Here is a 13,703-nt window from a genome sequence, read left to right on the forward strand (position 1 = left end):
GACGTCGCGATGGGCGAAGCTGAAGACGCTCTTAGCAACACGCTCAGAAACCATACATCTATGCGCTCACCGATACAAAACACCCAAACCTTTCGAGGACACGAATTTTGAGAAAGCTTGTTTCATATGTTGCCGGCGTTCTGGAGGATTATTATTTAAAACGGTGGCCAAAACAATTTGGCTCCTACTCGCCGGACAAGAGGAAACGCTAGCTTGAGCTTTAGCTTCCTGTTGGACAGTGAGCTCGGGCTGGGATGCCTCGTCTGTTCAAACGAACAATACGATTTTCGAGAGAGGGTAAGAGCGGAGATGGTCGACATCGGTTTAGTGTTTGGACTCGGTGTGATTCTGGTTTAAAGAGACAGTTTGTGCTTTGCTGCGCGCTGACGGAAACGCTTTTGTGTCCCCTGCAACTTTGAGTCTCCAGCGAGTGTTCCGGCAACATCATCTTCATCAACGAGGTCGTTTCTAACCGCCCATTGTTTTAGTTTTATTTGTAAAGGGCTGTGTGTTAATTTAGCTAGTGATTATCTCAGTATCTCCTTGGTTGGCTCCTCTTATTTACTTTCAATTTGCTGAAAATATAGATGTCACCATTACTTCTCCTGTCTTGCAATACGGGTGGTCAAACTGATAAGCCCAGTAAAAACAACTTGAAGGGGATCATGCTTGAACACTGCAGCACTGTGAAGTTCTAGTCTTTAGACATTTGAGAGGCTTCCCCTCGGATATGAGACTGTATTGATATTCTAGTTTGCTTTCTAAGGACACCCCCCGACCAGCCATGAATTATAGTTTTGGATGGATCTCGCCTTGGTGAAAATATTTTTCAGAGGAAAAAGCAATATTTGATGTTGACTGCTTGCAATCATGATGATATTGAGCAGAAAACCAGATGGCCCCATAACTGCAGGTAATTATATCCAGTGTATTTCCATATAAAATGTAAAGTCCAGCTTTGTGAGTTTGCTGTGGCTCACTTGGCAAGCACAGACTATTTGAAGACGGCTGATTAAAAATGGTATTTATGAATATGCTGATAATGCCACTAAACCAGCACTACTTAGTTCAAATGTTATCAGTTCTTTGTTGATGCACCCCATATAGTTTATTGGTTGCACATAGAGCTGTCACATGTGCACCAGGCCTTAAAATGCACTGGGAACAACAGGCCCATATTATTTCCAAATGATCAGTTTATTGAATTCTCAGAATGTTCAATAAGTTCATTGGATATGAGGGATTGTGCAACGAATGTTCACAAATTACAAGTTTGCATCCAAATATGAAGCTCATTCTTTTGTTTATCATAAACTCTCTAGTGCCCATTTCTCCAACCATGCTGCCACCAGCTGTACTCATTGTCTTTTAAAAGCAAAATTGGTCTAGGACATTTGATAAAATGGAAACAATTTACAATAAGGTTCCATTTGTTTACTTTAGTCAACAACATTAGTTAACACGAATTAACAATGAACAATACTTTTACAGCATTTATTAATCTTGGTTAATGTTCATTTCAACGTATATTAATACATTGTTCAAATCTGAAGTTGTATTTGTTAAAATTAGTTAATGCACTATGAACTAACAATGGACTATTGTATTATTGTAAACTAACATTACCAAAGATGAATACATTCTGTTAAAATATTTTATTCATTGTTAGTTCATGATGCCTTACTCATTAACTAATGTTAACGTATGGAACCTTATTGTCAAGTGTTACCAATATTATAATAAGACAACAAGTTGTGGAAGCTGCTGACACTGAAATGAGTCATAAAGACTGGTTTAATATCTCGCCATCTGTTCTGTCGTGTGCTCAAGGGACTGCCTGTTGTACCTGCAACTTGGTTACATACCTCCCTAAGGGGATTTGTGTTACTTAGATGAGCTGTTGCTTTCTTTTACCTCTTCCTTAAGTATATGTAACGCTAAAAAAATCCTCATTAATGTAATGGATATATTGGATGAAAACATGAGGAGTGCATAATATTTGATTATTGTTGGAACACAAATGGAGACATAAGGCAGAATATTAGCCAAGTGAATGGTGACTGAGGCTGACATTCTGCCTAACATCTCCTTTTGTGTTCCACGAAAAGAAAAAAGATTGGAACTAGAGGAGAGAGAATTAATTATGGTCAGAATGTTAATTTACGTAAATATGACTGACTCTTCTCTGCTCAGTGGTTAAGCCAGTAGTTAAACTTTTTTGGTCAGTTTTAACCCTGCTCCTTCAAGAGCCTGTCATTTACACAAACTTGTCGTCTGTCGAAGCTGCAAATGCAGAGAGGTTTTCGACTGTTTTCCTCCCAAATCCACCATGGTCTTGGGCCCGCTGGCTTTTGAGGAGAAATAACAGCGGATTTGCGGTTGTGTTCTAGGCATTTCATGCCTGAATTCTTCCAGAGGTGATCACGTCTGAATTAAATGGGTGTCGTATAAGGAGAAAGTGGCTTTAAAAGAGTTAATTCATATTAGGTATTCTTTAAACAATCCATTCGACATGTCCCGCCCCTACTTTCTGTTTCAGTAGGAAATACGTCAAAACACCAAATAGAACTGCGCTTGTCAAGACACTCATTTTGTGTTTTGTTTTCTCCACAGCTCGCCACGGGGATGGTTTGTATGACTCTTACATGCGGACCGAACACACTGTGAACCAGGATGCTGATGTGAATGGACAGAGTCCCTCTGGGCTGCCCCCTCTCCCCAAACACACTGTAAGTCCTGACTTCCTGTTCCCCCAGTAGTAGAGTAGACCCATTGCCCAGGACTTTTTAGAGGTCATACTCACACAGCACACTTTCAGTCAGCCCTAGAAGAAAAGATTTCCCTCTTGCTCATCTGAACAGGAAACTGTGACTCACTGTATTGTGAAGAATAAGTAGGTTTGGAAATCTGACCCACTATAAAGTCATAAGTTAGCCAATACTGCTCTCTCCATGTTAGAACAATCCCCTGCCCAGTTTTTCACCCCTGTGGTTCTGAGGCTTAGCTGAGCAGTTGTGCTGCTACCACTTGTGCATCTAGGAATGACATAGATTTAGACAAGTCTTCCCCCCCCCCCACATTCTATCCTACATTCTAAAATACTATCCACAGCTCCTAGTTGAAAATAGTGAAATTGTGCTACACAGTACGTATATCACACAGGAAGTCAGTGCTTCAGTCATGCCCAGTTTAAATAATCAAATTACTGTAAAACTTAATTTAATAATTTATCAATGCTGTCGATTAAGCACGTTAATTTAGTGGAATTATATACAAAAATAATGTGTTAAAGTTAATGCAGAAACTTTTTTCAAAGTTTCAAACTGCATTTAACTTGATAAAGTGCATTAAAACACAGCGTTTATGCGCAAGCTGTCGAAAACCAGTAAAACGCAACCAAATTGAGACATTCCAAAATTGTCCGTCTGACATACAGTATGTACATATACCAACAAATTAAGCCCAGACAGATGGAAGAATGTGTCTTAATGTAGTTAATTTTTACTGCTGCTACTACTACTAGTACTTGACTCATTTTAAAGGAATGTTCTGGGTTCAGTACAAGTTAATCTCAATCGACAGTATTTGTGGCATAATGTTGTTAACCACAAAAATGTATTTCAACTCGTTCCTCTAAAAAAAAAAAAAGAGCAAAAATCGAGGTGACCGTGAGGCACTTACAATGGAAGTCAATGGGGCCAATTTTTGGAGGGTTTAAACACTGAAATGTGAAGCCTATAATTTTATTAACATACTTGCATTAATTCTTTTGTTAAAACTTGTGTATTATTTGAGCTGTAACGTTATTTAAATTGTAATTTTTTACAGTGGTTTTAGGGTTTGTTGACATTACATTTTCATTGTAACAAAGTTGTAAAATTGGATATATCTTTACACAGAAAAGGTTTATAAGGGTTATTATCACACTAAAATCATGTTTAAACACATATCCATTATTTCTTGAGGTTATAATTTTGAAATAGTGAGTATTTTAATGTTAAAAAATTGGCCCCATTCACTTTCATTGTAAGTGCCTCGCTTGAACCTCAATTTTGGCTTTTTTTTTTTAAGAAAAAAAGGAACAAGTCAATTTAAATTTGTGGTAATCAACATTATGCCACAAATCCTTTCGATTGAGCTTAACTTGTATTGAACCTGTAACATTCCTTTAATGTGCTTGCTATTACTACTATGCTAGAGCAAGAATTAGAGTTTAACTAACAGCTTCAACATTACCGCCGAGCAACATTGAATGTTGCGAGAGTTGAAGTACTCAAACATGCCCAGGGTGACTACGTGATACCCAAGTTTCTGAGTTGGGATGAGAGAAGTAAACTTTCAACATGGCGGAGGAGAGAGAGTGCTTTGTGTTTGAAACTGGTGTCCTCCAAGTTTTCCCTCCAACATCAAAACACCTGAACCTGAGTGAAATATTCTTAGGATAATTCTGATAGCATGTATGGCAGCATTACTCCACGGTCAGAGCAGCTTACTACCACACTATAGCTGAGGAATAGAGTTAAACCAACAGCTGCATTGTAACTGTTCATCACTGCAACAGACACAGGTGATCAGAATTTAATTAATTGTTTGTTGAACTGTTGTGTAAAAGCAATCTCACACTAGCAATCGAGCTGTGTTGTCCATTTATCAGCACAGCTGTGATTTCCTACAGCCGAACAATAGCTGTGCTGATAGATGGACATAAAGCAATCTTGCTTGTGTGATACTGACCATATTGAGTTATAATGTCAGTAATATGGAAATAAAGCAAACAAGATATTCATTTCTAAAGCCATTTTTTGTGGCTATTGTCTAATCACTCATCTGCTACAATAATTTAATGTCTTTGCATTATCTTAATTATTACATTTATAATTATTATTTTGATAATAATATATTGAGTTTCTCAGCATATATCGATAAAGGGCTCCAGACCAAAAAAAAAAAAAGACTATGGAGCCATTAGCTCCTAAATCGCTGTTTTTGTTGTCAAATTACAGAATGGATCGATGGTTGTTTGATAGAAGATAGAAAGCCTAAGAAAAGAAAGACAACTGATAACTGATAAATCAGCCAATAGTTTAAAAAAAATCAATAATAAACTTACTAAAATATTTGGTACATAATCTGGACTATATACACCGTGCCCTATATACACCGTGGACTCTTATTTTGAAATGTCTGCTCACAGGTGCTCTCAAACAGTTAAGGAAAACAAAATATGCACTCTTACAGTCATTGTGTATTACACTACTCTACAAAGTGAACATTTTCACTTAACAAAATAGGCAGTAACAGCAGTAATCCATCCGCAATTGCATGATATAAATGCCGGTAGTCTTTTGTGAACTCATTGACAGTTGATTTACTGTATGATGTGCTGAAAAAATAACTGATTCATTAAAAAGACCTGGTTCAAAAGAGTAATTTGTTCGTGAATGGGATATTGTGGCTCGGGCTGTGCTTATATTTGTGTGCAGCAAGCTCATCTCTACAGAAAAAGGTGAAAAGCAGCGTGAGACACATTAGCATGAAATCTAATTCATTAACTTACAAGATGATATCTGACAAATCTGATATGAATACACACAAAGTATTTGCAACTATTTTTGTTGAATTTTAGAGCCCTGTGATATGCAAATCTGCATCTTGTGTAATTCATTTGATTAAAAATATTGAATCGATTGACAGCCCTATAATTGATATTTTTCTGATTGTGCTGTTTTCTGAGCAATACACTTGAGACCTTATCAGGTGTTCAAACTGAGCAGGTTAAGCCCTTCAGTTTGGTCTGTGTAGCATGATGCTTCATTGTGGGACCTGAGATGATAAAGGATATGATAATCCAATTCCCTACTGTGATCTATAGTATTATGCAATAAATAATTCAGTGTACGTGTTGAACTTGGTGGCATTATTTTTGGTTATTAGATTGTATCACTCTGATACAGGGCATTATGTCGTTTTCTGAAATAACAGTGTAACACATTTTTATTACCCCCAGAAAAAAAGTCACTTGTAATTAGTCTTCCTTAATCATTTAATAAACTATCTTAGCTCTGAGTGAGCTGAAGCATAAGCGTAAGAGGTCGACTTTGATTAACTGTCAATTGGGATTGCCCTTTGTTGCTCAATCATGTAAGCTTCCAGTACTGCTCCTCGATCGTACCATTTCCCACACAACGGATTACATTTAGGTCATCATATACTGTATTCTCCCTGTTGATTAATTTTTGTCTAATTTCACCTAAGCACTTCAGTATTTAAGGATTTTGTTGTGATTGAACTCCAGAGTCTGTGTGTAGACAGCTGAAGTATTTGGCTAGTCTCTACAGTTTCCTTCAGTTCCCAGCACACAGGATTCTATTTTAGCCTCACTACTCTGAACCTCCATTCCATGCCCCTGCCCCCACCACTATGGTTGGCAAAGTGTTCTTGGTTGTGGTTTCAACTTATATTTTCATCTGTGTGACCTAATTTTTGTTCTGAAGCCTCTTTTCTGTCCTCAGCTCTCTTTGGCTGTTTTTCTTTTGCAGAATGCAGAGCCAAACGGGCTATAGCTTGGGCTAAACCATAAATCTTTGATAGTGAAATCTTGAATACAAATGGGACTTGGAGTGGCAGTCATGGTGCATTAAACATCCTGAATATGAAATATAGTTCCTCTATACCCAATCACTCAGCAAAGCCCACGATGACTGGTATATCCAACCGCTATTTATGTAAGGCAAAAGCTCAATGCATATTTAATGATATAGTTGGGTCTAGTGGCCATGTTGAGAATTCATTCCAAGTGCTCTGCTGAAAGTATGTGATGGAAAAATGTTACGTTGAAGTCATTCTCTCTTTCTTAATGAAAGTGCCCTCGCCACTTAGGTTTTCTAGTCCACCATAACATTTGGTTTGTTGGGTCTTTTTTTTTATTGACTTCCTGGTTTTTGTATTGGGGTAAACAGCTTGATCACAGGTCTTAACCTTTTGAAATAGACTTAAGCTTTCATAAGGCTTTACCTGAATCCTCTGTGAGTATAAAAGAAACATCCTGTTCTACCAGTTTGCTGTTCACGTTCCAGTCAGACCATGGAGACAGTGTCTAGCATTCTCTGTCCCCCGAAGTTCCCCGATGGACCCAGGCTTACTTGCCAGCTGATCAGTGCTGCACGTTTGCACTATTGATTACTTGACACTGGTCTGATAGAACTTCAGAGTTATAGCACAATCATTCCCAGCCACATTCTTTTGCCAAAATCAATGTGAGGCAGCCTTCCTTTGGTTTTGAACTTTGACTCATCTAAAAAAATAGTGTTGCTATGGTCAATTTATTTGTCCTGTTTTACAGACTATTAAAATATCTCTTTCTTTTTAAAGGGTGTCAACAAGCCTACAATGAAAGATCACCAAGCAGTCCGAGGAGGACAGATGAAGGTGAAGTATGTTTACGAAGACACCTACAACCGCAAAGTCAACGTTGTGAGCCAGCACAATGGCACAATTCAAGTACCAGCAAAACCCCAATCTGCGATCTCCAAAGAGAGAAGTGTGGACAGTAACAGTTCTGTTAAGTCTTTAGAGAGCTCAACGAAAGTCACAAAGCTTGCCACCCCAATGACTCCAGAGCAAGCTCTCAAGCAACACAGGCAGCAACTGACCACCTTGGAGCAGCAGGAGATCCACAATTATTCTGAGATCTACTTCCTGGGACCAAATGCCAAGAAGAAGCAGGCAGTGGCAGGGGGCACCAACAACTGTGGATATGATGACGACCAGGGTGGTTACATTCACGTACCACATGATCATCTTGCCTATCGTTATGAGTTCCTCAAGGTAATCGGCAAAGGTAGTTTTGGACAGGTGGCAAAGGTTTATGACCATAAGTTACAGCAGCATCTTGCCTTAAAGATGGTGCGCAATGAGAAGCGATTTCACCGGCAAGCTGCGGAGGAGATCAAAATTCTGGAGCACCTAAAGAAGCAAGATAAGACTGGCAATATGAATGCAGTCCACATGTTGGAGAATTTCACCTTTCGCAACCACATATGCATGACTTTTGAGCTGCTGAGCATGAACCTGTATGAGCTCATTAAACGCAACAAGTTCCAGGGTTTCAGTCTGCCGCTGGTACGCAAGTTTGCACACTCTATTCTCCAATGCCTGGAGGCTCTCCATTGCCATAAGATCATCCACTGTGACCTAAAACCAGAGAACATCTTACTGAAGCAGCAAGGCAGGAGTGGCATCAAGGTCATTGACTTTGGCTCCAGTTGTTTTGATCACCAGCGGGTCTACACTTATATCCAGTCACGTTTCTACAGGGCGCCGGAAGTCATCTTGGGTTCTCGATATGGTATGCCTATAGACATGTGGAGCTTTGGCTGCATTCTGGCAGAGTTGCTTACAGGATACCCTCTGTTTCCTGGAGAAGATGAAGGTGACCAGCTTGCCTGCATGATGGAGTTAGTTGGTGTGCCCTCTCAGAAACTACTGGAGCAAGCCAAGCGTGCCAAGAACTTTTTCAGCTCCAAAGGCCACCCACGCTACTGCACAGTGAGCACGCTTAGCAATGGCACCGTAGTAATCAATGGGAGTCGTTCTCGCCGAGGAAAAATGCGAGGTCCCCCAAGCAGCAAGGTGTGGGTGACAGCCCTAAAGGGCTGTGATGACCCCACATTCATTGACTTTCTGAAGAAATGTCTGGATTGGGACCCTAGTACTCGAATGGCACCTGTTCAGGCTTTGAGGCACCCCTGGCTCTACAAGAGACTGCCCAAGCCTGCACCTTGTGGAGAGAAGTCCATGGTGCCCAAACGGATCCCAGAGCACAGCACCTCTTTTCCCACCATCATATCCAAGGTACCCCCTGTCATGGGCCCAACCAACAACAAAATCCGGACCACCTTGATGGGGGACACCAGTGGAAGTATACCCTTGCGCACAGTGCTGCCAAAGCTCGTTTCATAGGGATTCCTGTTTTTCAGGGATTAAAGACATATTTGTAGCAGTTTTAGAAGTGGATTTTTCTTTGTTATTGGTTTTATTTCTCTGAATGTCAAAACTCTATGTTTTGACTTCAAATTTGACTGAAGTGTAACAAGCAAAAAAAAAAAAAAGCTAACTATACTGCGTTTTAATCAAATGGCATTTGGAAAGGTGTGTGAAATTGAAAGTTGATATCAGGGCTGTTTTTTTTTATATCTTGGTCTGGAATGGAATGCTGATGATTGAGTGGGGGTGAAATTTTAATGCTGACTGCTCATAGTTCTGTCCTTTCTGTGGTTTACACTGTTCTGCTCAGACAAACGTAAAACATTTTGCATCTTTGAGGGCTGTTTTTAGGTGTACGTGATTCTTTTCATTTTTAAGGGCTTTGAGTGAAATTTTTATTGAATTTTCAGCATTTAAAAAAACCATGATTTTTGATAATTATCTTCATAGTGCTAAGTCAGAAGAGCACATTGCTAGTTTTATTCTGTTTTAAGAGTATACTTCCCTTAAACTTGCCCAGTTGCTCCATTTCCCCCACACCAGTGTGTCATGGAGAGGATAAGGCTTCACCTATCTCAGTCCACAACACTGTTTTGAGAAGCTGTTATATTAGATATAGCCCAAAGTATACTTTGGTCAGACGCGAATGGTAGGCGGACAGTATGCGTGAAGCAAATTTCATCATCATCAAAGTGCTCGAGCACTGAACTCATGGAGCCCAATTTTTCTAACCACTCGTACTCAGAACGCGCAGTATGCACGTGCTCCTGGAATTATTTGCTCTAATTTCTGGGTTCACAAGGTGGCAACATTTACAGTTGAGCCATCGCTGTCACTAAGAAATGCTAGATGATATAATCGTCACTGAACAACAGGAGATGAATGTGGAAATGTGAGGAGGTCAGGAGATGCCTACATTTGTATAACTCAAGTCTGAAGGAATATAAATACATTTTTGGTTCTAAACTATTGAAGATAAATAGTCCAGTCTTTCAGAGCAGTCGTAGTGCACATGTGCCAACCACCTGTGTATGCGCACACAGTCAAATGGAGTACTTTGAAAGGCTAGCTTTCGACTGTACAAGGACGCTTGGCGTTTGCATCAAAACTAAAGTATACTTTATGCTTAAGTCACCCTAGAAAGTTAGACTTGTTTGATAATGACAGAGTAACAGTGTCTATATGTAATTTAGGGACACAAAGTTATCTTAATGCCATGCCCATTTCTTTGAGGTATTGGGAAAGATGGCCGCTATTTCACAGACTTACACATGCAACAAGCATGTCGGTGGTACTTTGAAAGATATTGGTAGGGTTTTACTTGAAGGCATTAGGCAAGTTCACATGTTTGCCTGTACAAGGAAATACGTGTTTCCAAAAGCAGATGGTGGGGTAAGGGAATTGCAAGTTGGCAATGTTTAAAATTTTAAAATATTTTCAGTGTGCTCTTTGCCCTGAGCAATGATAGATGCCAAACAACCAGCGTGAAGCTGTGACAATAGCAAAGTTCATAAACATGTTCACTGTACTGGATAAAGACAGAAGCCTGCCATATATTAGATGATCACACTGCCCTTGGGGATTTTTTTTCGGTCCTCTTAACCACCACCTTGTCCACAATTTTGATACTATAGAATTTCACATTTTTATTCTTTTTAGCCTGTGGTGACTACAGCAACCACTATATACACTGTTAGGGTGGGATTATATTACATTATGTGCACATGGGCAATTCCTCTCCCCCCAACGCTCAACATCAGGATATAGAGACTGCTGACTGACTCCAGTTGAGAGTGTAGTGGTATTGTGTAGTCTGAAATATCTCTACATTGTGACCTAAATCCTCTCCCTTTCACTCTTCCTCAATACTTGAGGTTTACATGACAGAATCCTGTTCTTAATACAGTCAAGCACACAGCACATTCACCCACCTTGTTTGCGATCATTCATAATGGCTCTTGTCAGTGTCTGCAGTTTGAGTATTTCTTATTAAAGTGTCTCTGGCAGACTGTTTTGTTTTCCATCTTTCCAACTTATATCTGTTAGGACAAAAGGTATTTGCATCTTTGGGAGAGTTTTTATTTTTTAATTGATATAATGTAAGCATGTTGACACTGCCTCACTTTTTCTAGCTGTGAATTGAACACTGAATGCTTAGAAACTAATTGTTGCAAGGTAAGACACTAATATGCTAAAGGGCTGTGAAACTGAAAGGTGCTTAACCCAATGGCACTGACAGGTGGATACAAAGCATCTGTGCACTACCTGGACCTAGGTTAGAAATGAGGATACCAGATAAGTGACTGCAAATGTCCCCTTAATTTAAAAAAAAAAAGAAGAAACAACCTAGGTCTTTGTCTTTTCTCTTTTCCATTGATACAAAACTATCTGTCTTTCTCAGGTCTTAAAGAACATTTGCATACGATTTGCGTATGATTCCACATATCCAGCAGGTGCAAGGACAATTAAAGGAACATTCTGGGTTCAATACAAGTTAAGCTCAATCGATGGCATTTGTGGCTAAATACATTTTTGACACTTAAAATGGAATTTGGAGCCCAATCCCTAAATGTTAAAATATGCATTGTTTAAAAAGTTGCCACGAGATGTGAATATGCATGTTAACATAATTTTAGTGCGACAAATAGCTTGCTAACCTTTATTATGTTAAGTTGTATCAACTTTTACGACTTCGTTGACATAGCGACATAATGATAAAACCCTAAAACAATTGTATTTGAGCAACTTTTCAGCTCAAATAATAGGCCTGCTTTTATGAAATTATAAGCATCACATTTCTGCCTATAAACCCTTCAAAAATTGGCCCCATTAACTTTTTTTTTTAAGGAGGGCTAAATCTAAATTATTATTTGTTGTAATCAACATTATGCCACAAATGCTTTCGATAGATCTTAACTTGTACAGAAGCCGGAACATTCCTTTAACTTGTATTGAAGCCGGAATATTCCTTAAGCACTCAAAATAAGCTAGGTGTCAGGAGACCTAGTGTATTTATAGCTTTAAAGACATTGGTGCTTACAGTTTTTATCCAATCATAATCAGTTTTGGGTTCATATGTCGTCATCTTCAAATTTTTGGAGGTTCAGTGTCCTCTTGGAATACAAAAATTGCAGTTAATGAGAAGTATCCAGGCAAAAGTGGTTTAAAAGTTGTTTTTGGTGTTGTATGTCTACCTCTTTCTACAATAACTCTTGCTTGTAAAATCCTTCCTCTCAATCCATCGTCTATGCTCTACAAAGATCTCCATAAATAACTTTCTCGCTCACTCCGCTTTGTGCATCACTTCAGTGTCCCTGCCTGTTTGCATTACCATTAATTTTTTACCAAAGCACCCATTCACATTGTTGTCTCTCTTTGCTTCGTCTCTGTGCATGGACCCCTCATTTGGGGGAATCTACATCTGTGCCTTTAACTGAACACACTTGACTAAATCATCAAGGCTCAGCACGGGATGACTGTTTCTCTTCCAGCTTATTGATCAGGTTTTTGTACTACTTTTAGTTCACCCTTTTATAGAGTTTGTACTGTTATTCATATTTTAAAGAGAAATAAGAGGTAACGCTGTAATTTTCCTTTAATGATGTTTGTTGACTAAGGGGTTCAGAGCATGATAATTAAAGAACGCATGAAAATAAGTGACCAGTGAAAAGGAATAAATGAGTAACATGATGAGATGTAACCAAATGAGCTTGTATTTGTTTCTTAAAAAAAATAAAATCTAATACAGTACCAGTTTTTTGGTTTGAAATGTTTGTTCAGTTTTCTGTGCAGGCATAATGTTGATTAGCACAAAAAGTCATTTAGATTTGTACCTCCTTTTCTTAAAAAGTAAGGTTTATAGCAAGGCAATTGCAATGGAAGTGAACGGGCCAATTTTTGGAAGGTTTAAAGGCAGAAATGTGAAGCTTAGCTTTAAAAAAACAAACACTTTTAATTCATTCTTCTGTTAAAAGTTGTCTATTATTTGAGCTGTAAAGATCATTGGGTTTATGGTGTTATGTCCTCATGGCAACAAATTTGTACAATTGGAAATATCTTGTCTCAGAAAATGTTAGTAAATGATTATATCACACTATAATCCTGTTAACATGAATATTGTTTACGTTTTGTGGCTATACTTTTGAAACCGCATTTTAATGTTTACGGATTGGTCCCATTCACTTCCATTATAAGTGCCTCATTAGAGAAAAGTTGGGACAAACCTTAATACATTTTTGTGGTAATCAACATTGTGTCGCAAATGCTGTAGATTGAATTTAATTTGTTTGAACCCGGAATATTCCTTTAAACACTGATGTATTGCACCGGTTCAGATTGAAATGTCTGAAGAAGGCTTGCTTCCAGGGTTCATATTAATAAATACAAATTTGAACATTAATGTTTGGATGTTATTCCATATGACAGACTGACAGGCTTATGAGCACACCTTTGGTTACAAAATGTTTATGCATGCATGAATGAGCACAGAAAAATCCTTGCTATTTGTGGCTGCATCATTTTCATTCTTGAGTTACGATTCATCACAGAAGTGTGCAAAACGTCTTAAAGTACATTGTTCATTGTCGTGTGGACATAACTGTATAGTCTGGCAACAGGCTTTTTTTAAGTTGTTTTATATGGGGCATTAATTGTCTTTAGAGATGTTCTTTTTACCTTCACACATCTGTAGTTGTAATATACAGGGGTTTAAACAATGC

At 38.6% G+C, this 13,703-nt stretch overlaps 1 protein-coding gene across 1 annotated transcript; it reads left to right on the forward strand.

The window, feature by feature from the left end:
* The first annotated feature begins 18 nt into the window (after window positions 1-18).
* On the forward strand, window positions 19-13,328 carry LOC127626246 (dual specificity tyrosine-phosphorylation-regulated kinase 2-like). Its single transcript, XM_052101910.1, has 3 exons — window positions 19-913; window positions 2,614-2,729; window positions 7,372-13,328. Exons 1-3 carry the CDS (start codon window positions 871-873, stop codon window positions 8,959-8,961), a joined length of 1,749 nt encoding a protein of 582 aa, XP_051957870.1. The 5' UTR covers window positions 19-870; the 3' UTR covers window positions 8,962-13,328.
* The last annotated feature ends 375 nt before the right edge of the window (window positions 13,329-13,703 follow it).

This window comes from Xyrauchen texanus, chromosome 32, assembly GCF_025860055.1.
Source record: "Xyrauchen texanus isolate HMW12.3.18 chromosome 32, RBS_HiC_50CHRs, whole genome shotgun sequence".
Classification (NCBI taxonomy): domain Eukaryota; kingdom Metazoa; phylum Chordata; class Actinopteri; order Cypriniformes; family Catostomidae; genus Xyrauchen; species Xyrauchen texanus.

Coding starts and splice junctions, on each gene's coding strand:
- LOC127626246 (XM_052101910.1), top strand. CDS start 871: ATGATGATATTGAGCAGAAAACCAGATGGCCCCATAACTGCAG. Junction 914..2,613: donor AGATGGCCCCATAACTGCAG/GTAATTATATCC, acceptor TTTTCTCCACAG/CTCGCCACGGGGATGGTTTG. Junction 2,730..7,371: donor CCCCTCTCCCCAAACACACT/GTAAGTCCTGAC, acceptor TTCTTTTTAAAG/GGTGTCAACAAGCCTACAAT.